Below are 27653 nucleotides of genomic sequence, written 5' to 3'. Positions count from 1 at the left end.
AACACAATTCATGTAAACCTGACCACATAACCTCAAAAAGTCGTACAACAACGTCAACTATCGATACGTCATCACCAATGTGTTCAAAATTATTACAACTTTTAAATTTAAATCTTTACTTTTTTCTTGCTACTATTTCTTTCCCTAAACTTGTCCTTTAATTAAAATATTATTGACTATTTCATTCCTAACGTTAACAGCCAATAAGAATTCGCGGTTTTCCGTCAATTGCGAGTATTTCAGCGGTTATTTGGCCGTAACCATGGAGAACGATAGTACGAACCTTTGTATTATCGCTTGTTTGACGTTTCATTGATTTCGTGACATCCATGAATGTTTCGAAAACAATCAATATGATTTTTTAAAAAAATATTAAAATTCTAAAAATATGTATATTTTTTATTCATGAAATAGTCTAGCCATATATAACACGACAATCGAAAATACTCGAATCTCGACGTATTGCCTTAAAAAACACCACTCGACCTTCGGTCTCGTGGTGTTTCAGGCAATACGTCTCGTATTATCGAGTATTTTCGATCGTCTTGTTGTATAATATATGATAATTGCCGGATATTATTCTTTTTGAGCTCCTTCTTATATATTTTTCGCGGTTTCAACATGGTTTAAACCCGCGATGTTCGTTCTCGAATTAATTGATTTTAATAAATTTAAATGTATTTTACATTGAACAAAACTTACTTCCTGAATTTATTAATAATTTTCAATTTTACTAGGTATAAATTCCAATTTAAATTGTCACATTGACAACTAGAAAAATTAATAACCCAATGTCACCAACTTGAACTGGTTCCATAAAATGTTACTAAAATCTCATTACAGCATCGGATGCTGCAAAGAGTGTCATTACAGCACCCGTTTGAGTACTGTAATAGCGTTCATTACCGTCGCGAATTACAAAAAGAACTTTTCGAAGACATTCGCGAAGAGTGATATCAATTTTTGGAACATCGTCCATAAAAATTAACTTTTCTTTACATACAGTAAATTCATTTCTGGAGTACAGCTGGTTTCAAATACCATGTTTCGTTTCTTCGTTTGTAGAGGTTTTGAACGAACTGATTCGAACGCTTTCGCCTATTTCTGCAACAGGAAATTTTGTATTTGAACGCACCAACATTTTTTCAGCTTGCTTTTCAAGTGATACTTTAGCTGCGAACTTCTCGAATTTTGCTTGATACTTCGTTCAGTAAACATACAGCCTTTTCATTATCAGTATTTTCCTCATCATTAATCATATCGGCAGAAACAGGCTATTGATCGTCTGGTCGAGGGTTTTCACTTATTGTGTCCACAGTAGGTTGTTGATTTTCTGGCTGAGGTTCGTCATTATTGTATCGGCAGAAAGTTGTTCCGGTTCAGAACGAGGTTGAGGTTTAATCGTAACAGAAATAGAATGAGTAATAACGGCTAAGTTTTTATCTGTGCTATTGTTGTCATGCGCTCTGTCTAAAATTATGTTTTGACCTTCACCGGAATCAGCATCTTTTAACATTGTCTCAAGGTCTTCTTCACTTACAATTTCCGGCAATCCGTCAAATGATGGTAAGACTGATTTTAAACCTACTTTGGGTTTGGAGCCAAACATAGCTTCGTAAGAACTGCGTTCGATGCCGGAGTGATATGCTCTGTTTTTCATGAACTGTACGAATCTTAGTCCTTCCGACCATTTTGTGGTTTTATTTGTCTCTAACCATGTAAAAACCATCTTTTCTATATCCTGATTTGCTCTTTCTACTGAGCCTTGAGATTGGCTATGACGGGGTTTGCCATGTACAATTTTGGGTTCTTCCAAATTTGGCATAGTTCGGCAATAACTTTATTTACGAATTCACTGCCATTGTCACTGTGCAAAATGCATGGCGCTCCAAATATTGTGAAGATATTTAGCAAATGATATGCGACTTCTTCGGCTCACTTTGTTTTTAGTGATCTGAGAATCACAAACTTGGTGGAACTTGCATGTCGATCAAGTCGACTTGGCATCGTGAGTTAAATTCGCTACTTTCTATAGGCTTAACCAGTAGCCCTTTCGTTGGTACACTTAATTTTTTTTGACATGGTTCACAAAGAGTTAAATATAGAGCCACAAATTCTTTAGTAATGAGGTTGTTGGGGTAGTAGAGAGTTTAGGAGATAATAATACAGAAAATTATTCAGCACGTAACGCTAATGTCTTCATGACAAGAGGTATTCATAGCAACTGGAAACTGCCCCTAGGATATTTTTTTATAAAATCATCTTGCACAGCAACGTTCCTTCAAGAGACAATCCAAAAATGTGTTAATAATTTGACGAATGTAGGCCTGCAAGTAAGATGTATTATGACAATTTCAAAATACCACCAGAATAACCTTATATTTTACTAAATCGACAAGAAATACCGTTTATTTTTGATACCCCACACCTCTTGAAAGCAACTAGAAATAATATTAAAACACCATTTTGTATTTGATGGGAAAAAACTTTCTGGAGTTTCATAGAAAATTTCTATGAAAGGGATTCATTACAAAGAAATAAATTAGGGCCCAAGTTAACACAATCACGTATAAATTCCACAAACTTTCAAAAAATGAAAGTAAAACTTGCTGCCTAAGTTATTAGCCACATTGTCGCAAGTGCTTTAGAGCTTTATGTATCTTTAAATGTAATTTCGAACGAATGTATTGGGACAATTGAAGTAACTGAAAAATTCAATAAATTGTTTGATATTTTAAATTCTAAAACATATAAGGAGAAGATGACGACTTTTTAAACGAAATGAAGGATTTTATTAGAAACATAAAAATAGTCAATTCTATTGGTAATGATGTAACGAACTCCATAAAATTTTTAAATTGTTGACTGGTTATTGGTTGTTCTATGCCCTCCAGTTGTCTCCACAACTGAATCCCCTCCTATCTTCTCCTTTTCACCTCTTCCATTCAGTACCCCACCATTCTATAGTACCTATTTATTATGACAGGACATAATTATTGACTTTCTGAGCGATAAAAGTCATGTAATAGAAAAAGGCATACACAAAGTTATTGATCGAGTACGCGTGAATGCCGATGTTGATGAAGGTGGGTTTTATATAGGAACACTTTATTCATGCATTTCTTCACAAATTAATTGAATTTATTATTATAATGCCAGGTAATTATTCAGCAACTTTGCGTGCTCTTCACGGATATTTTTTTGCCCACCCAAAAACTGGTGCAGGTCCATAAATGGAAAGAAAGTCACGACAAAGTTTATTATTAAAATTTCCCAAAAATCATTCTTGTACATTGGCAAATGAGTCCAACAATTAGAAGATGATTTGTAGCATTTACAATATTCTAAAGAACCTATACAAATTTGTGGCATCATATTTTTGTAAACATGAGAGTGACAATTCCTATAGTCCACATCTTAAGAATCATCTTTTGTATCATCCTTTTGAGTTCGTTGCCTCAACGAACATCGTTAATTGATACTACGAAGAAGCTTTATTAGCACAATAATCGGGCACATAGTTGAAATGTATGATCTTATTGGTTCAATAAAGTTTGTTTAAGAAAATCAATGTAAGGTATTCATAGATACAACAAACTTCAAGTTGGTCAATGAACTAGTTGGTACATTATTTAACGTACAGGGTGACCAAATAAGCGTGCAAAGTACTCTATCTCGGCAACTGCTTCTTGCAGAGACTTGCGATGAAAAATTTAATGGCTAAAGTGATAAAGAGAAAATAAGTCTAATAATATTCTTCCATGCAGTGGGTATCAACGTGTTTACATCTGTCGTGACACAACTGCGTAGACACGGACCGTATTCGGCCAGCATTGGCGGAAAGAATATTTTGTCTGCACGGTTCATGTCCTTACATGTCTGTTGGTGTTTTCCGGCCAGTATGAAAAAGCATCAGAACCGTGCAGACATGTTTTTCCTTTCTGGATAATGATAAAACAAATGGATAACGGAAAACTAATCGACTTGTAGGCTCTATGTCCCCAGCCCCCCCACCTCAGCATATCTAAAATGTGAAAACGCCATTTGTTTGTGCTACGTTTGTGCTCGTTTGTGCCGCAAACGAGACGATTAATGCTGCTATGGTTCATGAGAGATTTGCGTTTTTTGTATGTGCGGAGAGATCGCCCCCGTTGTACTGACATAAAAGTTTCTTTTGAAATTTTTCCGAAAGTTATAGTACTGGAAAATATCAGCTACCATTTGAAGGGTCTAGTAGACTATTTTGGAGGTGTATCAGCCAAAAGTGTTGGACATTTCGTGTCTTATTATCACAAAAATTGTATTTGGCAAAAGTACGATGATTTAAACAACAAAAGCTCATCAATTAAAAAGAAAATGTGTAACAACGTACTAACCATCGTATACGTCAAATAAAGTTAATTGCAAAATGTAAGGTACCTGCGGCAAATAAGGTCCACTTAATTTCAAACCGTAATAAAATTGTGTATGAAAAAGTAGAAAAACAAAATTTGACTCACCAATGAGTTTTTCCAAAAGAACCCACTGTTAAACAGCCGCTTCAATGGACCTTATTAAATAACCCTACTACAATAATATTTTTAAAAAAATCGCCAGTTCTTAATTAATGATTTTGACCTATTTTATTTAAAAACTTCAGATGCTAGAGTAGAATTCTTTAACTGGAAGTTTTTAAACTGCTTTCTTCTTAAGAATTGTGGGCCATATTATGTCAGTGCAACGGGGGCGATTTCCGCGCACCCCTAATAAGAAATAAATTAATATCTGGCGTACCTTAATAGTACATATTTTTGCATTTGCGGCACAAACTAGCATAAACCAAGCAGAAACGAAAACTATTAGGAAATTTTTATATCAGTACAACGGGGACGTCTCCCGTGCACACCCAATACGAAAAAAATTACTATCTGGCCTACCGTAATAGCACAAATCTTGGCGTTTGCGGCACAAACCAGCACAAACGAAAACTATTAAGACATTTTTATGTCAGTACAACAGGGGCGGCATAGGGAACAATTTTACTTCCATGTCTCCAGCCCCACCTACAAAAAACTCGAATATCTCACGAACGAAAGCAGCACAAACGACCGCGTTTACGGCACAAAACAGCTTAAACGATTACCATGAAAAGAAATTTTAAATTCGATAGTGGGGGGGCTGGCATGTCTCCAGCCCCACCTACAAAAAACGCAAATATCTCACGAACCAAAGCAGCACAAATCGTCTCGTTTGCGGCACAAACGAGCACAAACGTAGCACAAACAAATGGCGTTTGCAAAATTTAGATATGCTGATGTGGGGGGGCTGGGGACATGGAGCCCGACTGTAAGGGAATGTAAATTTCCTTATGATTTGCTCAGTCATCTGACGATCAACACTCGACTAGCACATTATTAATTCCTGATGTTAGTCTACAAACGGCTGGCATATTGCCAACTGTATCATCACCATCCTCATCTCAAACCCACCCTCAGCCAAAGGGTAAAAAAAGGAAAAAACTAATTGCAGAAACATCTAGCACAGTACTAATGATTGAGCATTGAACAATTTATGGCTGGGATGACAACTGTCTATCGGCTATCGTGCAATTGCGGGAAGTATTACGTTACCAGAGGGTCGTCCGACTGAATAAAATCCAACAATCTGTAGTCGCGGAGCATTGCCACAAACGAGGACCCACCACGGAGTTCGACAAAACTAAAGTGCTAGCAAAAACCGAACATTACTTCCAAAGAATGACGAGAGAGGCGATAGAGATTCATGGGAATAACATGAATAGAGAAGACGACTGAGAATTCAGGCTCGCATGGAAGATGCTAGTAAACTCAAAGAACCTCCTCCACCCATATTTGACAAAAACAACTTAGTTGACAATTAAATCTTTTTATGTATTTATGGTCAACATTTTTACAGTTTTCGTCACTTTTTCAAAAGACGCACGACTTAACTCGAAAGTTCTAGTTAATGATGTGATATAAATACTATATCGACTGTGCTTTATTCAGTAACATTCCAATACAATAATCTTAATCTGCTAATTATCAATTCTCAAGGGGCACTATCTCTGGTAAAATCCCGTCCATAAATTCCAAACGTCAATAATCGTTCTTGAGAACTCAATAATTTAATTTTCCGTTCAATTTTTCCATTACTCAACAAGTTTGCTTCATCACTTCTTTCCCAAGCGTATTCAACGGTTTCTAAAGGCTCCAAATCGCTTAATAAGCTATTAGGATATTGTTGCTTCCGTTTCGAATCATCAAAACTACCGGTTATTTCAATACTTTTGAAAATCAAGTTCCATTCGATGTCTTCGTACGGAATTATCCTAAAATATAGGCAAAAAATTCGTTTAATAATGCCTTAATGATAAGAAAGTGGGAATTATTCACCGTCTTCCACAAGATTCCAAAGAAGTATCGCTACAAAAACTAACAGCGCAAACTTCAACGCCTCCGTTGTAAACTCCATCGAAAGTTCGAACGCCGGAATAAATAAATATTCTATAATAATAACTTTTTAAAGAATTCCCAGTTTTTGTAAACTCGACGATGAATTTGCAGCAGAAATCTTCGTGGCAATATGTCGAGTTGATATTTTCCGTTATTAAATGTGTTGTATAAACTGAAACAGTAATAATTAAAAGATGATTAAGATGTATTAAAAGGGTGTATTACCATCTAATTGATCCCTTTTTAAATAAAATCCATCCAAGCTTTTCGCAACTTGATCGATTTCCTCCACAGATTTTTTTCTTTGGTTGTTTTGAGTGTTTCTTGGGAAATTACCATTTAAATCTTTAGGGAGGTCGGCAATAAAGATTTTATTTCCATCTTCGGAGACGATTCCAATGTTTTTGGGGCCTTCAATACCTATTAAGATAATAAATATTAATTAAGAATTTTTCTGTTAATTTATATACATAGATATATATATATATTTATACCAATGTAAAAACCTGATCCTCCGCTACCAATTGCAGGATAATTCGCTCCGGAAGCCAATAAAACACTGTTAGTGGTCACAGCAAACATATTTTGAACTTGCAATGCTACAAAAATTGGAAATTATATCAACAATAATTAAATTAATTAATTAATACCGGTTAAAAATGGGGCTTCTGAAAACCACATCGACGGAAACGCCAAATGTTTCGTCCCATTTCTAGTTAACCATAAACTTGGCTCCTCGAATAAAATATCAAAACAAATAAAAGTTCCAAAATTAATCCCAAAATCGGTTTTAAAAGTGGTTAAATCAACTTCTTCCGTAACATTTTTCTGATATTCACCAAAAAGATGAAACTTCCGGTATCTAGCCGCCACAATTCCGGCTCGATCGAACACCACGTTAGTATTGTATAAATCGTATCCATCCGAAGCACAAGGTTCGCGTTCACATAAAGATTTTTCGACAACGTTTGCAACAATGTAGGTGTTAAAGTTTGCAGCCGAACATGATAACGTTCGGTAATAATCCGGGAATAATTTTGGGTTATTACACGGGTTGTTTCCTGTTGCGATTAAGGGGGAGAGATCGATTAAATCTTGGCGAGTACGGATTCCGTTGGTGATTACGGATTCTGGAAGGACGATTATATCGAATGATTTTGAAGATTCCGATGCGATTAAATTTACGAAGTCGTTTATTATTTCATTGGTGCGATCTTCAGAGGTTTGGTTTTGGTTTGAGTTTGAATTTGAGAAGTTGTACTCAATTACCGCCGCTGTGTAGTGGGTTTCGTTTGATGAAAGACACTTTAAAGAAAAAATTACAAATATATATTAAAAAAGAAATATTCAAAAAATCATTTCCGCGACATTTTTAAAAATTGAAGGGCTGGGTGCAAAAACCAGGTAGCTCCACTTTTGGGGGAATTTGACTTTTTCATTGATTTTGGTGTTCAAAAACTATGCTCAACAGATTCGTGCAAGAACCAGGCAGTTCCACAGCTTAATACGACTGCAGAACGTTGAAAGGAGCTACCTGTTGTGTTGTTTCGGTGCAAAAATGGGGTAGCTCCAGGAGCCACCTGGTATTTTCTCCATGCGGTTACGATGTGGTTGTTGCAGTAGATTAAAGTTGAACAAAATAGACAGTGACAGTGAACCTGGCGAACCCTTCGAGGATTCGTAAAAAGCGGCTATATTCCCGAGACAGAAATTGAATCATCTAGTAGCGACAATGAACATATGAACAATAATGATGTTGGCTTTTCGCAAGCAGGGTAAGTGGTTATCAGTTATATACTGAATGCATGTTATTGAATATCTCCCAAAAAAATAGGTTAATACTGAAGAGAGCAACCCTATGGTTAAAGGGAAGAAAAGGATATGACACCCAGAATCCTGGAAACGAAATGTTGTAAAAAAGAAGCGTACATTAGGCGAACAACATACGTTAGTAACATCTGTTAGTTATTAATCGTAAGGCAAAAAGAGAGTCTTGGAGGAGGTTCTGTGAGGGAGTGAAAGACACACCCAGCAGTGCAAGAATTCATAAGATTCTCGCTAGAGATCCGGCACTACCCCTGGGCACACTTAGGCGGCCTGACGGTAGTTTTACGGACTCTAGCAGAGCCTCGTTAGAGCCTCTCGTGCAGACTCACTTCCCAGGAAGCCTGATGATGAGGGCTGATAATGCCACAGCGGGCTATTCCTGCAAGGCAAAGCGCCCCTCAAATACGGATTGGAGTGTGGCTAGAAAAGTCGTCACTTACACATCCGTGGACCAGGCAATTCAAACGTTTAAGCCGTTCAAATCGCCTGGAGAAGGCAATATCTTTCCTGCTTTGTTACAGCAGGGGAGGTCTTTGTTGTTGCCAATTTTGGTAAAAATTTTCAGAGCGAGTGTCGCCTGGAAATATGTGCCGGCAGAATGGACTAAGGTAACGGTATCTTACATACCCAAAGCGTGCCGTTCGGTCCCTACTTCTAATGCCTTTCGACCCATCAGCCTAACATCATTTGTGCTGAAAACCCTTGAAAAAGTTCTGGAACGGTATATCCGTACGGTGCCATTGGTATCTGGTCCACTAAGTCGCCACCAGTATGCTTATCAAGCGGGAAAATCAGCAGAATTGGCTCTACACAACATAGTTGGTAGAGATCCAGGACGTTGCAGGATAAAGAAATCTTGGTTTGTGCGTTTCTGGATATAGAGGGAGCGTTCAACAACACAATACCACAATCTCTTGAAAGAGCTGCTCTTGACAGGGGAGTGGAAGCAATTATAGTGGGTTGGATCCGCAATATGCTAGATAGTAGAATAGTTTCTACTTCACTCCACGGTGATACCATACGCTTCAGGCCGGGAGGTGGCTGCCCGCAGGGAGGGGTGGCTCCCCTGGTTTGATCCCTCCTAGTTGACGATCTGATTGCGATAGTCGAAGCCGTTGGTGAGGAAATACAAGCTTATGCTGATGACATTGTCGTTATGGTCAAAGGAACCTATTTGCCGAGGATATCTAAAGTCCTCCAGGTGTCCCTAGATACCATTTGCGTTTGGTGTAAGGACAATTGTTGTGCCCTTCACCAGGAAACGAAAGTTAGATGGACTAATCCGCCCAACTATCCAAGATGAAGAAATTCCTTTCTCAAAAGAAGTCAAATATCTAGGAGTAATCCCTGTCAACAAACCCTGTCATGGAATGGACATTTGCAGGGAGTTTTGCACAAAGCTAGACTATCCTTGTGGACTTGTCGCAGTCTTTGTGGAAAAAATTGGGGTCTTACCCCTGAAAGACTGTAGTGGGTGTAAGTGACTGTGGTTAGACCTATGATCACATACGGAGCAGCAGCCTGGTATAGGAAAGTCCGACAGACTTCAGTTATCAGTAAACTTTCACGAATTCAACGAGTAGCTGGATTGGCAATCTCTGGTGCGATAGGCACACGCCAACTCTAGCAATGGAGGTTCTGCTTGGTCTATCTTCTCTGCATTTGCATATAGAGAAAGTGGCTAGAACAACCATTTACAGATTTAAGCAATACGCTCAAAACTGTTCCGACATGTCCTACCAATGGGCCGCGAAAGACATTATAAGCACTGATACTGTGCTATCAATGCAAGCACGAGATGGCAGCGCTGAAGCGTTTGTGGGGCCGGAACCAGCAGTTGGTATCATTTGCGATGGCCAAATATAGGATTGGACTGTGGGCTGAAGAGAGACTTCGCCTGCTGTGGACCAGTTCTCCTGGAATGAGACATGCTAAGGTGTTTATTAACATCGCCACTGTCAAACCCGGGAATATTTTAGGACTTGCCCGTAGTAGCATAAAAATTCTAATGGATGTTTTTACTGGGCACTGCCGATTAAAAGCACACCTCAACTTGTTAGGTTTAGCCGACGATGTTGAATGCCAACTATGTGCGGAGGAAGTAGAGACGGTTGAGCATGTTTTATGCCACTGCCCTGCCGTTAACCGTATCAGATTCTCGATTTTTGGGTCGCAGTTTATCTCCTCAAGGGATCTGAATGACCTTTCGCCGAGCGAGGTGTTCTTAACGAACATTAATATTCGTTAAGAGCATTGGACTGCACGGTGAAATTTGATAACGATATCTATCGGGGTAGAATAGATCCTTAGGGTCGCGGTGCAAGGTTGGTTGGTCCGCCTACCCGATATATAGTCAATGCAATGTAATGTAATGTAGTTATAAATGTTACAATTGGAAGCAATAAAGTTATTTTGTCAAATCACCCTGTTGGTTTATTTTACAAACACAACAGTTGGCGACGAGAGAAAAAGAATCCACTGCGAGAACTTCAGAAGGAGATAGAATAAAAGAAGAAAATACGTTCGAGGGAATTCTAACCTAAACAAGTACAAGTACCTACCCGTGAGTCCATAAACACTCGTTTTCTTTAAAGCACATACAAAATGAGTATTTTCGATCGAAACGTATGATACTACAAAAAAATTCGAATGCGTTTAATTAATGCGTTTAGAAAGCGCTTTGAACGTATTCCAAGTGCCTGCAGAAAAAAAGCTGCTTATCTTTTACATTACATGGGAGCAGATGCTTATGATGTATTGTGCGATAAACTATCTCCAGTAAATCCAAGCAATAAAACATATGATGAATTAATACAAGGAATGAAACGTCATTACAATCCCGAGCCATTAGAAATAGCTGAAATCTTTACGTTTTTACAACGTAAACAGAACGATGGAGAGAGTGCCCAAGATTATTTAGTGTCATTACAACGTTGGGCAAAAGGACTTCATAATCAATTTGTTTTTGGTTTACGGAATCAGAATATACAGAGCCGATTACTGGAAGTTAAGGATCTCACCATTGAAAGGGGGCTAGAAATAGCTATCAGTATGGAAACTTCGGCAAGAGATGCTGCTCAATTACAAAGAAGCAACGTTTCATTTACAACTGCAGCTGTTAAAAGTGTAAAAACATTTTGTTAAACCTAATACAAACAGTGAAACTAAAAAAATAAAATCTTGTTACAGATGTGGATGTCCTTCACGTTTAGCAAGTAAAGGTAAACATATTGAAACGATTTGTTCTAAATGTAAGGTAAAAGGTCACCTGGGGAAGGTTCGTCCGAAGAGCAAAAAAGAAGAGTCTACGAACCAAATTGAAGAAATATTACAAGTAAGATTAGAACATACAATTTACAGGGATAAGCTTATGATTCCAACGTAAAATGCTCGATTTTGAAGTAGATAGTGGTGCAGTGGTAAACATTATAAATAATACAATATTTAAAGATTTCTTTCCCAATTCAATAATATTTTGATTTAAAATTAATTACATAGTGTAAAAAGATGTTGGACGTCGTTGGTTACGCACCTGTTGATTGTATAAAAGCATACAAAAAAATTTAAATTTATATATAGTAGACACTGACCGTAAACCAATTTTGGGCCGTGAGTGGATACGACAATTAAGTATAACATTGGAGAACATTTCTCAAATATTTACTGAAAACAGTATACGAAAAGTTTTACAAAAACTTAAATTTATAGAAATGAATAAAACCAAAGCTAAGTAAAGAGTTGTAGTAAATAAATAATTTTAAACTCTTTTTAAAAATCCAATGAAAGAAAAATTCCTTCTTAGATTTAATGAAACTGTTAGTTGGTTTTTGCCGTAGGTTTTAATTGTTGTACCGTTGGCAGCGGAAAGCGAAGCGATGGTATCTTGTTTTCGATTTGAATAAAATTTAAAAGGTAATACAGAAACATCGGCTCCAGTGTCAATTAAAAAATTTAGATTATTTTGGTTGTCGAAAATGAAAAGACGTGAACTTGTAGGATTGATTGAAAATTGGGATTGCCATTTTGGCGAAATTTTGAATTTGGAAAAAGATGGTTTTCTATTGAAACTGGGTATTAGTTTTTTTGGTGGGACAAATTATTTGTTTTATTGTTGAACGATGTGGAAAATTTACACCAAGATCCTTGGCATTTCTCCGCCCTATCTGTGAATTTATGGTGATACCAACATATATCAGAAGGCGCAGAGGAATTTGACCTACCACTCGAATGTTGGGATGAGGAGCGCGATCTACTTCTGGAGTGATGGCAACTACGACAGCATTGGAGGGGTATATTGTTGTCATCACGTTTGAAATTTACTAAAGACATTTTATCTTCTAGAGACGAAAGTCGTTGGGATAAGGCTTGAATAGTGACTGAAAGGTTTTGAAGAGATGCTGTTATATCTTCTTGGGAACGAGTCGCGAGAGAGGAATTAGACGAAATTTTATGAATTTCGGGTATGTAAGTTGGATTGGGTGAAGTTGAATTGGGTGAAAGTTGCAGAGCTTCCCATATTTTGTCCACAATTGACAAAAGGTCAGCAACATCATTTTTGCCAGAAGATAACAAAGCAACTGATATCACCTTCGGGATTTTTTTTTTGCCAAAGCCTCAATAGCAATTCTCTGCTGACTACCTGTGAACCGCCGGCAGTAGCCAACATTGATCTATAACATTCTGACGGCTTTTGATCACCCATTTGAGAATTTGACAGCAAGTCATCGAGACGTCTCTCTTCACTAAAAAAAGTCTGACAATCAAAATTTTTTTGAGTGACATATACAAATTATCTACTGGGGGATTTTGAATATCGTCTAAAATTAATGTGATGACATCGTTTGGAAGATGAGTTAGAACTAAATGATATTTTGTTTTATCGTTTTGCAGCCGTGACAAAACGAATTGTGATTCAATAATCGTAAACCACGCTGCTGGATTTGAAGTCCAAAAAGGCGGTAAAGTAAATTTCGTAATAATGTCCAAATCAAAATTGTCGCCGATAGTAGCATCCACCATTGTAAAAAATTATATTAATAATGAAAATATAACTGTTGGAAGTCAAATATGACAATTGATAAAGAATATAGAATGTAATTCGCTGCTTTTTCGTTTAAATTTTCTTAGTTAAGAAAGAATAACTAAAGCCTTAGGGTGTGTTTACATTGGAGTTGCGATAAACGATAATAGCGACGATACTAGCAAAACAACGAAATTGTTGTCATAGTTTTATATGCAGGAGTTTATATTGGAACGAGAGCTGCCATAAACGATAAGAGCAGCAATGAGAGTACCGATAAGAGCTGCGCAAAATGAATTGAAAATGATTTGTCAGAACAAATCTGTTGTGGTGATTTTTATCTTTTTGGTCCCACAAGGGGAATCTAACAAAAATTTCACTAATTAAACAGTCGATATCCATGCCGACCACACCTGATAATAGCAAAGAAAATAAAGAATACTATTAGCGTCACTCTTATCGTTAGTCGGCTGTCAAGCGTGTGACAACGCGTCGCTCCAATATAAACACCTGCATATAAAACTATGACAACAATTTCGTTGTTTTGCTAGTATCGTTTATCGCAGCTCCAACGTAAACGCACCCTTACACAAACCGTCCTTCACAAATCCAAAGGAAAAATATAACGGGTCGCTAGTAGGGGCTGCAAGGCAGTTTTTAAACTGCCTTGCAAAATGCTTTTGATTTCGAGTTATTTCCATGGTAATAAAACTTTCGTGTAAAAATAAAATTATCCGATTAAAAGTCAAGCTCTTGTGTATTTACCTCCGAATAAATTTACATCGAAATATCAACAAAATGGTAACATAGCAATTTGGGTAATTTGATAAAAGTTATAATTTCTATGTGAAGGTAGGCTGTGTACGCTACACTAAGAATGTAATAGAAGAAATGAAAAAGATCTTTGCAAGATTTGATACACCAAAGGTAGTGAAATCTAACAACGGCCCACAATATAAGAACCACCATTTTGCAAACTTTGCGACAACATATGAGTTTAAACATATTATGTACCAGTAGCCCGAAATACCCAAAAAGTAACGGACTCACCAAAAGGGCGATACAAACTGTAAAGATGATACTACAGAAAAATAAAGACATCTATTTGAGTTTGTTGGCATTCAGAAATACGCCATTAAAATGCGGTGTATCGCCAGCCCAATTGATTTTTGCTCGTAATTTGAGTGATACGTTGCCCCGAAGTGAAAAATCATTGATACCTGATCATGATTACGTGTATCGAAAATTCGAAAGAACGAGAGAAGAACAGAAGAAGGATTAAGACCGAAGACATACAGGTAGGAAAATGGAAGAAGTCCAACCAAATCAGAGAGTGTACCTGTTTTACTTTAAATTCGCTCGACCAACCATCCACTACAATAATCATTCTTTTTTTACTTAATATTAAAAAACTATTAATGAATACAAGAATTAAGCGTAGATTTGCGAAGAGTTGTAGTAAATAAATAATTTTAAACTTTTTTTAAAAATCAAAACGCAAGGACAGACGTGTTGTCTGGTTGATTGCTTATAATCGATTAATGCACTCCAATAATATAGAACCAATCAGAGTAACGATCGTTTAAAATTTCGACCTATAACGTGATTTTTTAAGTGGATAAAAGTTACCTAGGTTTTTCAACTGATTAATGCACTCCAATAATATACAACCAATCAGAGGAACGATCGTTTAAAATTTCGACCAATAACGTGAATTTCTAAGTGGATAAAAGTTACCTAGGTTTTTCAACTGAATAAATCACACGTGATATTTTATAACTGATTAAAACGCGACTACCATATATATACTTTTGTTTACGTCACATTTTTGACAACTATAATTAAGTCAAAAATAGTTAATAAATAATTAAAAATTGTTGATAAATCGTGCAATTGTCGTATATTAATCTCCCTAAAATACGCTCGAGCTTGATTTTAAATCAGGATAATTTTATTTTTAATTCACTCAAGTTTTGTTACCCTTTGGAAATAACTCTCAATCAAAATCAAAAGATAAAATCGCTCCAGCTAAAGCTGTCGCGATTTTATCATGCTTTTGATTTCGAGTTATTTCCATGGTAACAAAACTTTCGTGTAAAAATAAAATTATCCGATTAAAAGTCAAGCTCTTGTGTATTTACCCCCGAATAAATCACACATGATATTTTATAACTGATAAAAACGCCACTACCATATATTATATTATATACTTTTGTTTACCTGTCACATTTTTGACATGTAATTAAGTCAAAATTTATCTTAATCATTTGAGGCTCTATTTGAATTAAGTATTAATTAAAATAAGAGATTCAGAGAAGTCAGTAAATCCCCGAATTATTTTTCCTATAGTCGATTATTAATCGATTATTCATATCTCGATTATGCCCATCATTATAAAACAGTAGTAGTAATGTAGATAAGTAAAGCAAATTCTCGTGTGCTAGCGCATTTGTTATTATTTTGCCAGTTTTACCGCCTTTACCTGCTTTTAAATACAATCAGAACATTTGAATACAATTGAAGTGGTATTCTAAATAGTTTTTTCATTGAACATTTTGTAAAATTTTTCTTAATTCATCTTTACTTTTTAACAGAGTGTCAGTTTAAAACAATTTAAAGAAACTCAAAATCAAATAAATAACCAATCTTGACAAACAGATTGAAAATTCGTATTCAGCGCATCAAATTATGTTGAGAATCGGTGTCATCTGGTCTGGTCCAAAAGTTTATCGGAATTTGTAAACTTTTGTTACACTAGTTATACTAGTGTGAAATTAAAAAAATATATACCAGCTGTATTTTTTAGAATTATGATATGTATGTTAAATGCAAGTATATAGATTCTAGTTTATGATGAGATGTTAAAACTATAAGACAATATTATCGAAATTTCCAGAAAAAAGTTATTAAAGAAGACATTTTCAAAGTTCTAGGTAAGAATTTTGATTTTTCATTATCAACATATGAACTATAATAAGAAAATATAGAAATGTTTGGATTAACAATCATTTTTAGATTGCACGACTTTTTAAAAATTTGAATTAAAAAAACTTACCGTTTGGATGAAAACAACAAAAATAAAAAATAATCGACAAACAATCATTTTTCCTCCTTATTTTTTTGTCGCACTCTACCTCTAATTGCTATTAAATAACCGATTTTTATTATTTATATATAACCCACAAAATGTTATTCCCACTTTTATTTATCACTAATACGTGATTATCTTTAAATGTCGTCGAAAAAAATTGCTGCGCTTAGTTTACATACATTAACTAAGTAATAATAAGCAGATAATCCACGATTAAATCGATTACATTAATTTTTTAACCGACTCATTTTAATCGCCTAATAAGGTCAAAGTACCAAACGATATTGTTATTAAATAATATTCTCAATTACATTTTCGAACAAAGTACTAAAAACGCACATGAAGATAATATGAAAATAAGATAAGAAATGATAATATACCTAACTCATAAATAATGACAAATAGAAGATTTAAATTTATTAGTGCCATCTTGTTGTAAGTAATGAACCTATGATATATTTTATAAGTCATATGAAAGATTCCTATAATTAATTTTTGTTGCAAACCTTAACCTTCTTTATAGATATGTTAATCGCAATATCCGAATCCAGACATTGTCCGATATTTTTACGTTGTGGGTAAACTTAACTGGTTATATCTAGTCAGCAAGTCGAAAACAAGAGGTATTGTTTGGGAACAGTTTTTGATAAACAGCAAGAGTGGATAGACGTGTTGTCACTGGAGTTCTTGCCTTGAATTATCTTTTCAAGAGTATTATTACTCACCAAATAGACAATTACTAGTGGTTTACACCCCGGAAGTTTCTGGACAGTGTTTGTCAATGGAATAGTTAATTATATGGCACAAGAATGGCAAAATTACAGGACAACACAATATAGCATTTTAACACTTATGCGATCCATACCAACAGAGGTTCATTTGATTCCACATGAGTGCTGAGAAGGAAATTATTAATAGTGTCAACATCAAAACCAGTATCAGTAAATACTTGAGTCTTATTTTTGACAACACCCAATTTCCTAAAACTCATCCAAAGATCACGAGATGATCGGTCCTGAAACAATGTGTTTAAGAACGCCCGTTTTTTGAACGCCGGTTATAATTTGACGAAGATTAAACTGCTCAATCAATGAAAAATCAGGAAAACAACATACATTTTATAAGGGTCCTAGGTAATACCAACAGAAACGCTAAGAAATTTACCTTGACAAGTATTATAGAAAAAAAAAACGAACTATAGGCATCACCACAACGAACTAAATTCTTTGTATAACCAGGTATATCTGTTACCTGCATCGTCTTAATATCTATATGAATACTGTAAACACATAAATTGTTTTTTTTAACTTATATATTTTACATGGTTTACTGTTATGGCATTTAGACTATAAGCATTCAAACAATTACATTTTACAAAGCCTTGCTTTGATCCCGATCAAATCATTGCTTCTTATCGAACTGTCACTTTCTTGTTGGGAACATCAGTTACATTTATAAACTTGTTAGGAGCTAGTTGAAATTGATTTTTTGAATATACCTAACCTATCCAGCGTGTCGTTATTAGTCGCAAAAGAAAATATATTTGGATGAACTTGTTACGTTATAACAGTTAATATGTTTCGAGGAGCTAGTCGTCCACGTTCCACAACTGAAATGTCTATCAAAATATTGTCTCCGACAAAGACTGATGAAAATTTCTTGTCGTATGCTCGATCATTTTTCTTGCTTATTCCTCTTGTTTCAAAAATCAGTCATGTCATGTTGAAGTTAATTAGTTAGGCTTTTCAATTAATATTTAAAGTCCAAAAGGGGCAAATTGTAGTGGAAAAAAACTAGTTTTTCTGCACGATTGGGATTAAGTCGGTTGCGCATTTCTTCATAAATCAAACCTGCCTCAGAATACAAACAGAGCTTGCTGGTGTGATTATCGTTTAGCAAGCTTGCTTAAAATGACGAATACAATCTCATTGGTACTCAAAGCACCCCATTCATATGGGTGAATGGTAGTGGGCGATTTCTTCAGTAGTGGCATTCTTGAGTTGGTCTTCAAAAAGATTCTTCAAAACATGCCCAAAATAGTTTATGAGTTTCTGAATCGACATTCCCACTTTCATTTCTGGATCCGAATCATCTGTTTCGTCGTCTACAGAAAGCCTAATTGTAAGAACTTCTCTGAGCGCAACTCTACGGATTTCTTGTAGCGGGGATCTAAAAATATCGACAAGTAATATGTCTTGTTAAAGCACAGATCCTCCAAGTTAAAACAGGCTTGCATATTTTCTATTAACGTCTTTCTAAAATAATCAACGTGTTCAGTTCTTTGAATCAGCGCATCTTTCATTAGGTATCTGGTTAATGAAACTGTTTTAGGAATCACATCTGATATAGGTACATATGTGGAACTCGATATTTTTGTTATCTCTTCGAAAGGTTTTAAAAGCTTTAACAGTAGTTCAACAATCTCCCACTGGTCACGGGTCAAATTTCCAAAATTCACACTCCTTGACTCTGAGATATACATTGAAATTGCTCTTTTTTGTTCAAGTAGACGCTCCAGTTACAGATAAAACTTTCATCGTATAAAAGAGGAAAGTATTCTGTATGGTTTTCATTGCATTTATCATATTATCATATGCAAATTATAGTGCTGCTATACAAAGTACTGCTGAAACTGGGCAATTGCTGTCCAAATGTGCAAAATACATAGCGAATTTTGTATATATTTGTTATAACTTTATAAGTTATAATACTTGTTAGCAATTGCTCTTTAGCAAAATGCTCGAACAATTTTAAAATTTTCACTTTTTCATTTTATCACTTCCGGTTTTGGCGGAAGTGATAGTAACTTTTTTATGTCAAATACAACGTCCTGTACATTTTCATGGATTTGGATAGAGGATTAAGGTTTTCAATATACATACTGAAAACATCAATAAAATTTCGAAAAGGGGTTAATTTAACTGGCTTCCATGTTTTGATGGGTTACTTCTTACAATAAATGCTGTCATATAATTATATGCGAAGCAAAAGAAAAAGGGTTGTCATAATCTCCTGACTGGAAAATTAAACCAAGATATTTAGAAGAATCAATTTTCTACACATACAACGCGTGGGGTATTCAAAAAATCCAACAGTGCGCAATTTTCAAGCTGATTTTAAAAGTAACGCTATTTGAAACCTTCTAAGGTCACCAAAAATAGGAAGTTATGACGTTACTCAGCTCGTTACAGCTCCTATACAGGAACTGTATTAAATGTGGAAGCAACATTGATACAAGAATCAAACACCTCTACATACGAAAGTGCATCCTCGGCAAAAACTAGCGTCCTACAGTGAGGAAAAATTTTTAATACAACCAACAATTTTTGGTCTAAAGCCATAAATGGCTAAGATAGGGGCCTTCAAAAACATTTTGTTGTCAGATGCATCAACCTTTACATTAACCTGAAAAAAATAATGTTTAGGCAGGAATTATCAACAATCAAATCATTGGACCTTACTTTTTTGAAGAGAGATTGAACGGTCCACGATATTTTGATTTCGTGCAATAATATACGTACAATAATCCCCAATTTAAGAAATTAATTTCCCAGTGCTAATGACCCGATGTTACAAGACGAAAATTCATGGTTCTTGCAAAATGATGCACCACCACATTATGTTCAGATTAGGCAATATCTTGATGAAGTAGCATTTCAATGTGAATCAATTGAATGGCCATTAAGATCCCCGCATCTACAAAACTAAACTTGAGTCGCTCGACGACTTATTGTTGGTAAAAAAATAATTATTAGGGTCCAGCATGAATTTATGAATGGTTTGGGGTACTGCCAGGTACAAGAAGGATTTCAGTTTCGGCATTTAATTAAGTAGACAATATTAAGATAAAACCATGTTATCTTTTACCCGAAATAACATAGTAACAATATTTTCTTAACTGCAATTTTTTTGAAGACAGCTGAATATGGACACAGGTTGTACTACATGAAAATATCAAAATTTTACATAGAATCCATAAATGCAACAAAAATGGGGGTTCTTATTTAAAAATGTGTTTAAATCAAACGAGAGGTTTCCGGACAGGTGGAGGATGGGGATAATATGCCCACTGTATAAAAAGAGAAGTAAAGGGGTAGTGGACAATTATAGAAGGATCACCCTGTTGGACACGACATTTAAAATGTATGCCACGGTACTCCTAGGGAGATTGGAAGAGGAAATGAAGGAGGCGGGATTCAGGAAGGGAAGAGGGAATTGATAATACATATGTACATACTGAACACCTGGCAGATAGGGAGTTGAACAAGAAGGGAGGAAAGTTGTATCCATTGTTCATAGACCTGAAGGCGGCATTTGATACGGTGGATAGAGGAAAGATGTGGGAGGAAATGAGGAGGAGAGGTATCACAGAACAACTGATAGAGTGTGAAGGAGACGTATATGCCATGTATATGTATATGTGTATTTAAATTAGGAGTAGATAAGGAATAAAGCCCAAAATTTACAAAATTCAAATAAAATGTTTTATTAATAACAATAAGAAATATTGAACTTCCATAAATAATATAGTGCTTATACGTATTAAAACTCTATCATAACTTTAAAAAAATATTTAAAATAAAAATAAATTATTCATTCTTATTAAAAAACTAAATACAGGTCATTCAAAAGTAGCGTCCCAAACGAAAAGCCCATGTGGAAAATGATTTTAAAGCAAAATGAAAAAATACATACATTTTTTTCCGTTCGACCTCCCTTTTTATTTTATTCGCTTCCAAAAACTCTATTATTACAAACCTAAAATTTGGTAAAAATACATCGTAATACAAATAAAACTATGACAGCCATTCGATTTGACTCTTTGAACGATTTTTTTCGCTTGTCGGAACATTATTTCGTATATGTTAGGAGTGAATATCTTGAAAATAAAGGTGGATAAGAAAAAAATTTATTCTTTCAATTCGATTTAAAATGACTGTTCCACAAAAGGTATTCGTTTGGAACACTACTTTTAAATTAGCTTGTAGATTCATTTGATACATACATTTTGTTGTCTTTTAATATGTGAGCCACAGTGGGTGGATTTCTAACAATGTCTAATAGTTTAACAACATGATATGAATATTGTAAGTGAACAATGTACGCCTTATAATGATTGCTATAACTATCAGTACGTAATTTTTGAAATAAAAGTAAAACGGATGAATCGAGTTTACTTACTAAAATTTTATCAAATTTGCAAAGTTCTGGTAAATCAATTTTGTTTTCATACAAAATAATACTATTATAATCATAATAGAAACCATTTATTTTGTACCAGGAGGTGCAAATATAATTTTTAAGTTCAATATGTAAGTTGACTAAAAAATTGATAGTAGTAAAATCTATATCATATACTTTTCCATGTTCTACAACATCATTTAATCCCTGTTGACACATAAATCTGTAGCAACATTTAAGTTGTGCTCTCACTGCCAAAGAATGCGATACATTTTTCTTACATCGTAACTTTCTGGATTTAAATCACGGACAATAAATTTAAAATTTCGTACAAAACATAACATTTCTGCTGAAAATATTTAATAACCTTTATTTATATCCTATATTTAATATCCTTATATGTAGGGAATATTTTTTTCGTATCGTTCATAGGAAAAATATTGCACACGTGAATTTAATAGATCAAGGGAAAAATATTTATCTTCAAGAAATTTAGTTAGTATCAGTACCATATCATATCTAAATACCCCTTCAAATAAACCATGCATTATATTACTATACAAATTATTATAAACATGAAAATTGTTACCCAATTTTTGTTGTAAATGCACGTTATAATCTTGTTACATTCTCATGTGTTTGGTTTCCGGTTACATGTTTAAGTACAGTACAAAATCTGCAGTAATTTGTTGCAGAGAAACTTTCACATAAACCCAGTATAGAATGTAAACCTAAGTTGTCACCTAGAAGCGACACAAGTATGAAATACACTGTTTGAAAATTGAAGCCAAAAATAAATTATCAAGTCTATTAATAAATGATGGTGGTATGGTTGCAATAGTATAGTACACAGCTCTTATTTTATAAATGCTGGCTTTACTTCCTAAAGGGTTTCCCGGTTGGAAGTCATCAAAATACAAGACTATTGGTAAAATAAGTTTATGTGGGTACTTTTTTATATTTTGATATATGTTTTCATCAAAATTTCAAAATCATTTTGATAAGTAACCATCGTATCATATACATTAGGTATTTCGAAAAAAATATTTTAAATGGGTTTTTAATGCAATCTGCTGAATGCTACGATTTTTTAATGAACGTAAAGCATTTTGATGGGTTTTGTTGATATGTTTAAACAAGGAATCAGTATTGTGCTCTCCGTTGAGCATTTCTTTTGTTTGAAAATCATTTTTGGCATCATCTTTCACATTATTTATATTATTTCTGCCATTTAATAACTTTGCTGTAATTTTTGAACTAAAAACTGAAGTTCAAGTAGATGTATTAGAAGAATTGTTTGATTTAGTCGAATGTTTTTGTAAGTAATGGCGTTTGAAAGAGTATTTTGTATGATAAACTCTACAACAATCATTATAAGGACATTGAAAATAATCTGCATTATTGTGCATAAACTCTAAATGAGTTATATACTTATCTACTAACAAAAATCTCTGAACACAATATACACACTTCATTATATGGGAACTATATTATACAATATATAAAATTATTTATACAATTTTGACAAAACGTCGTGTATGTATGGAGGTACCTTATCTTCGTTTAGGTGAATTTCATATACTCCTTTTTGCAACAATACATATAAATGTTCTCATTGTACTGGATAAGATATATTTAAAGCGTGACATATTTTAAACAAAATATCGAACGCCTTTTTACCGCTTTTAAAATATCAACCAATGTTATTGTCCAAAATAATATAGTGGTTGTTGTGGCAATTGTTGGCCCAACAATTATCATGTAAGGTTGTAGAGATAATTGCCTCTCACAACATTGTAAAAGCTGACCACTAATAACTTTCACTTTGATAAATTTTCACTGTTTCCTTATTACATCCCCATGAAAGCAACAAGTTTTCAGTAGAACTGCACACTTCCACAGTTTGTCCCTCATTACTGTTATCGGTCATTTTTACGCGCTATGCACGTAACGCACATGTAACCGTTACAAGTGCTTACAACTTGCAAGCATAAACGTGTTAGGAACGACGCGGTTTACCCCCACTTAAATCAGATAGAGCTAATCCATACATAAATATGTACGAAATTTACTTGTGTAAAATATACGATATTCTTAATTTTAGAATTATATTTAAATTGAAGATATAAGTTTAATTTATTTGAGGTTTTGAAATTCATTCGAAGTAGTATTCTTATTTCCTTAACGTAAGAAAACGTGTATTCAATTCAAATATATTATACTTGAATTTAGTATAATGTTGAAGAATATTACTTTCTTATTTAAAATACATTCATATTCTTAATACAATTAAATATTTTTGTTTCAAATATATGGTGTCTTGAATTAAATATATCATTTTGAGAAAACTTAAATATTTGAAGTTAGATTAGATTTTTATGTGTGTATCGTCCATATAAAGCCGTCGTAGTAGAAACATCTCGTACACTCATGTACCACGCCCACTAATTTAAATTACATTAACCACCCATAGATATAAAAATGAAAAATCATTTTGCACCTTTGAACAATATTTATAAATATGTATATATCGAAAAAATGTTATTTTGTTTCATATAGACAAAAAAAGTCAAAACAGCAAGTTTTTAACACAGCTTTTTAATTTTTCGGTGGTCTCGATACGGCGGACTTGGAAAAGAGACTTGGGGGGGGGGGGGGGGCAGATGGGTTGAGTGGTGATAGGACGAACAAAGATGCACGCGTGGGCGTATGCGGATGATTTGATGAGGGCTTGGTGAGGAGCACAATAATGTACGGCGCAAAAGTATGGAAATGGAGAGAACAACGATTGCTGGAGGATGTACAAACAAGGTATTGGAGATGAGTACTAGGGTTGGCGAGGAAGGAGGTTAAAATAGATGCAGTAAGGGTGGAGGCTGGGAGAAGAGCAGTGGAGTACGAGGAAAGGATAGAAGAAAGACCGCCATGCACGATCCCGGAAGAGTGCTGGAGGGAAATTAAGGAGAGGAGGCTGATACATGGGCAGCGAGATAGGGAAGGATGTTATAGGAGAGTGGGATATTAACTAACTCAGATCGACAACAGAAGAGTGGAGAGAGGTGAAATGTGGAGAAAACTGCGGGATAGGGACGGGTCATACAGAGGCAGGAAAGTAGGTCACATATGCGGGAAGGGGGATATAATGTAAGATATGGGGAGATAGTGACAGAGGAACTGCCAAAGCATCTGTTGATGGAGGGGGATGATGAAGGGAAGAGATTGGTGGCCAGATTCCGCTGTGGCTACGCGGAGAGAGGGAACAGGTACTGGGCGGACTATGTTTAGAGGTGGTGTAGGCTGTGTGAGAGGATTGGGAGACGCTGGAACACATGCTGAGAGGGTGTAGTGAGCTAAGGGAGGAGACGATGGACAGAAAGCAGATTTTGGGGGAAGAGAGTGAGGGCAAAAGATGGATGAGGGAGGTGATTGAGGCGAGTAGGTAAGGGCGTGGAGATGGGGGAGGAGGGTAGAGGGTTTGGGTGTATACATGTATTGTAAAATATTGTAAATTATGTATAAACTATAAAACGCTTATTATTATTTAAAAATGTCAACATAGGAATCGTATCTCAATTTTGGGATATCTGTACATTTTAATTTTATCGCAAATAAGACTCATTAAAAAATAACATAGATGTCCCAGACTTTTTCTGGAAGAATATGCCCCGAATGTTTATCGAATTCATTCCTTACTTTATGTACACAGTGTCGTAACTGCAAGAAATATCGATCAAAAGTTGGAATGAATTTTTAATGAAAAAATCTTAGTGGACTTTCCAATCTATATTAGAAATATTTTTGACGTTTAAATATCAGTGTTTTTCTTACTATTATTATTGTTTTTCAAATTAATTTTTGAATAAAGTTCTATCGCATTTACGCTCAAAATTTTAAATAAAATAATAATAATAGTAAGAAAACTACTGACATTTAAACGTCAAAAATATTTCTGACAAAGATTGCAAAGCCCACTAAGGTTTTTTCATTAAAAATTCAATCCAATTTTCGATTAACAACCCTACAGCTTAACAGTTAGTGTTTGCTTAATTATTTTTTTTCTCAGAAATTATTAAATTTTCGAAGAACTTCAGAGAGATAAAAAAGTTTTAGAATAGTTTTGCCTATCTAAATGAAATTTTTCCAATGCATTTATCATCTTCATAAAAAAAATCTAGGCATAAATTGAACGGGGGTGGTTACGTTTAGTAGTTTAGAAGGGTAGGTTGAAAGTACAAATAGCATCAAAACGTGCCCTATTATGAGTTAAACATATTCCCCAAATTTCATTTTCCTAGCGTTTATGGTTTTTGAGAAAAATAAGTTAAACCAAAATTTTCCGCCATTTTTGGAGGGGTGTAGCTTCTTAGGGGAGCCGAAGTCGCCCATGGTTCATATATGAAAGTACCCTTAAAATTCGCCAAAGAATCACCCCTTGAAGTTTGTTGCAGTCATTCAGATACACCTGTATATACCGCGTGATTCAGACCACCCGTACCAGGGATTTTTCTCAAAAACGCGATTACCTAAGAAGTTGCAATAAAATATATGATAATAAAATCGTATATGAAAAATCCAATGCACCAGTTTTTATCATGGTGATAACACCGGAAGCTGGTGGTAATGACATCAACTTAAAATTTTTCCAAGTTGTCATATGAATTAAGTTTTATCATAGAATAGATATTTTAAAAATAAACAACTTTTGCTTTAACTCTTCTTAGATTTAATGCAACGTTTAAGTGCTATTGATCATTGCAGTAATGATAACTAAACATGTATTATAAAAAATGCTGAAGTAATTAATTAAATAACAATCTGAACAAACAATAACAATGATTACACAATGATGAAACACCTATTCTACGATAAAACTTAATTCATATGACATTTTGGAAAATTTTTAAGTTGATGTCATTACCACCAACTTCCGGTGTTACCAGCGTGATAAAAACAGGTGCATCGAATTCTTCATATACGATTTTATTATCATATTTTCTATTACAACTTCTTCCAAATTGCAATCCCTGGTACGGGTGGTCTGAATCACCCGGTATATACAGGATGATTCAAAAAACCGCTGACAGACTTCTAGGGCAGGTAATACAACAAAAATTAAGATGAATAGTCTTAATATAGATGGGGTCCCAAATGCCTCCTTAACGGGATATAACGGGTCAAAGTTTCTTTAAAATTAAACATTATCTGCAATAAAAAGTCCTTTTTTAAAAATATTTTCAACACCACTGCTAATTTTGTCAAACTGGAAGTATTTTCGTGTAAAGTGATCATCTATCAATTGGTCTCTTTCAAAACTTTGAACAAAGCAATAGTTTTTTTAGAAAGAACACGTTTGTAGCAAATTTGTTAATTCAATCAAAAACTGTTCCTTTAATCAAAGTTTTGTAAGAGACCAATTGATAGATAATTGATCACTTTACACGAAAATACTGCCCGTTTGACAAAATTAGCAGTGGCGATGAAAATATTTTTAAAAAAGGGCTTTTTATTGCAGATAATGTTTAATTTTAAAGAATCTTTCACCCGCTATATCTCGTTAAGGAGGCATTTGCGACCCCATGTATATTAAGATATTCTGTATATATTCTGTATATGTATATTAAGATTTCTATAAAGTTTATAGAAATTGGTTTCATAACTTTACTTTTTATTATTGAAGATCATTATTGGTATATTATTTATTAGTTATATTATTATTACAATTATTTTGATTAACAAAATTGATCAACTTTTGTACTTGTTTCTGTTCCTTTGACATTGCATTCGGACTTGCTGGGTCAAAGGTTTGTATTGATAGGTTTCGAATTAAGTTCGTGGCGCCCTTATTTAGATCAGAACCCTCCCTTCTTCACTGAGTTACCGGAGCCCGAACCTATCAATTTGTATTTTGTTTTGAACGTTTGTTTTGAATTTTCGGCACTACACTACACTACGAGTACTTCTAAATAAATTGCACTTTTATGGAATAAAAGGTACATCCTATAAACTGATTGAATCTTACCTCTTCAATAGGTATCAGTCTGTCTACTGGAATGGAGAAATTTCCAATATGAAGAAATGCGGC

General features: G+C 34.7%; 2 protein-coding genes across 2 annotated transcripts; both read right to left on the bottom strand.

The window, feature by feature from the left end:
* Positions 1 to 1303: 1303 nt before the first annotated feature.
* LOC111429344 (KRAB-A domain-containing protein 2-like) lies at positions 1304 to 1825 on the bottom strand. Its single transcript, XM_023065231.1, has one exon. The coding sequence runs from the start codon at positions 1823 to 1825 to the stop codon at positions 1304 to 1306; it is 522 nt and encodes a 173-aa protein (XP_022920999.1).
* Positions 1826 to 5979: 4154 nt separating this feature from the next.
* LOC111429271 (vanin-like protein 1) lies at positions 5980 to 16721 on the bottom strand. The gene is made up of 6 exons (XM_023065145.2): positions 16355 to 16721; positions 7103 to 7757; positions 6947 to 7051; positions 6678 to 6872; positions 6393 to 6624; positions 5980 to 6328 (listed from the first exon to the last, which is right to left on the bottom strand). The coding sequence occupies exons 1-6, from the start codon at positions 16400 to 16402 to the stop codon at positions 6049 to 6051; spliced, it is 1515 nt and encodes a 504-aa protein (XP_022920913.1). The 5' UTR covers positions 16403 to 16721; the 3' UTR covers positions 5980 to 6048.
* Between the last annotated feature and the right edge of the window lie 10932 nt (positions 16722 to 27653).

Source organism: Onthophagus taurus, chromosome 1 (assembly GCF_036711975.1).
Source record: "Onthophagus taurus isolate NC chromosome 1, IU_Otau_3.0, whole genome shotgun sequence".
NCBI lineage: Eukaryota > Metazoa > Arthropoda > Insecta > Coleoptera > Scarabaeidae > Onthophagus > Onthophagus taurus.
Note: the sequence above shows the minus strand (reverse complement) of the source record. Positions and strands in the feature narration are given on the sequence as shown.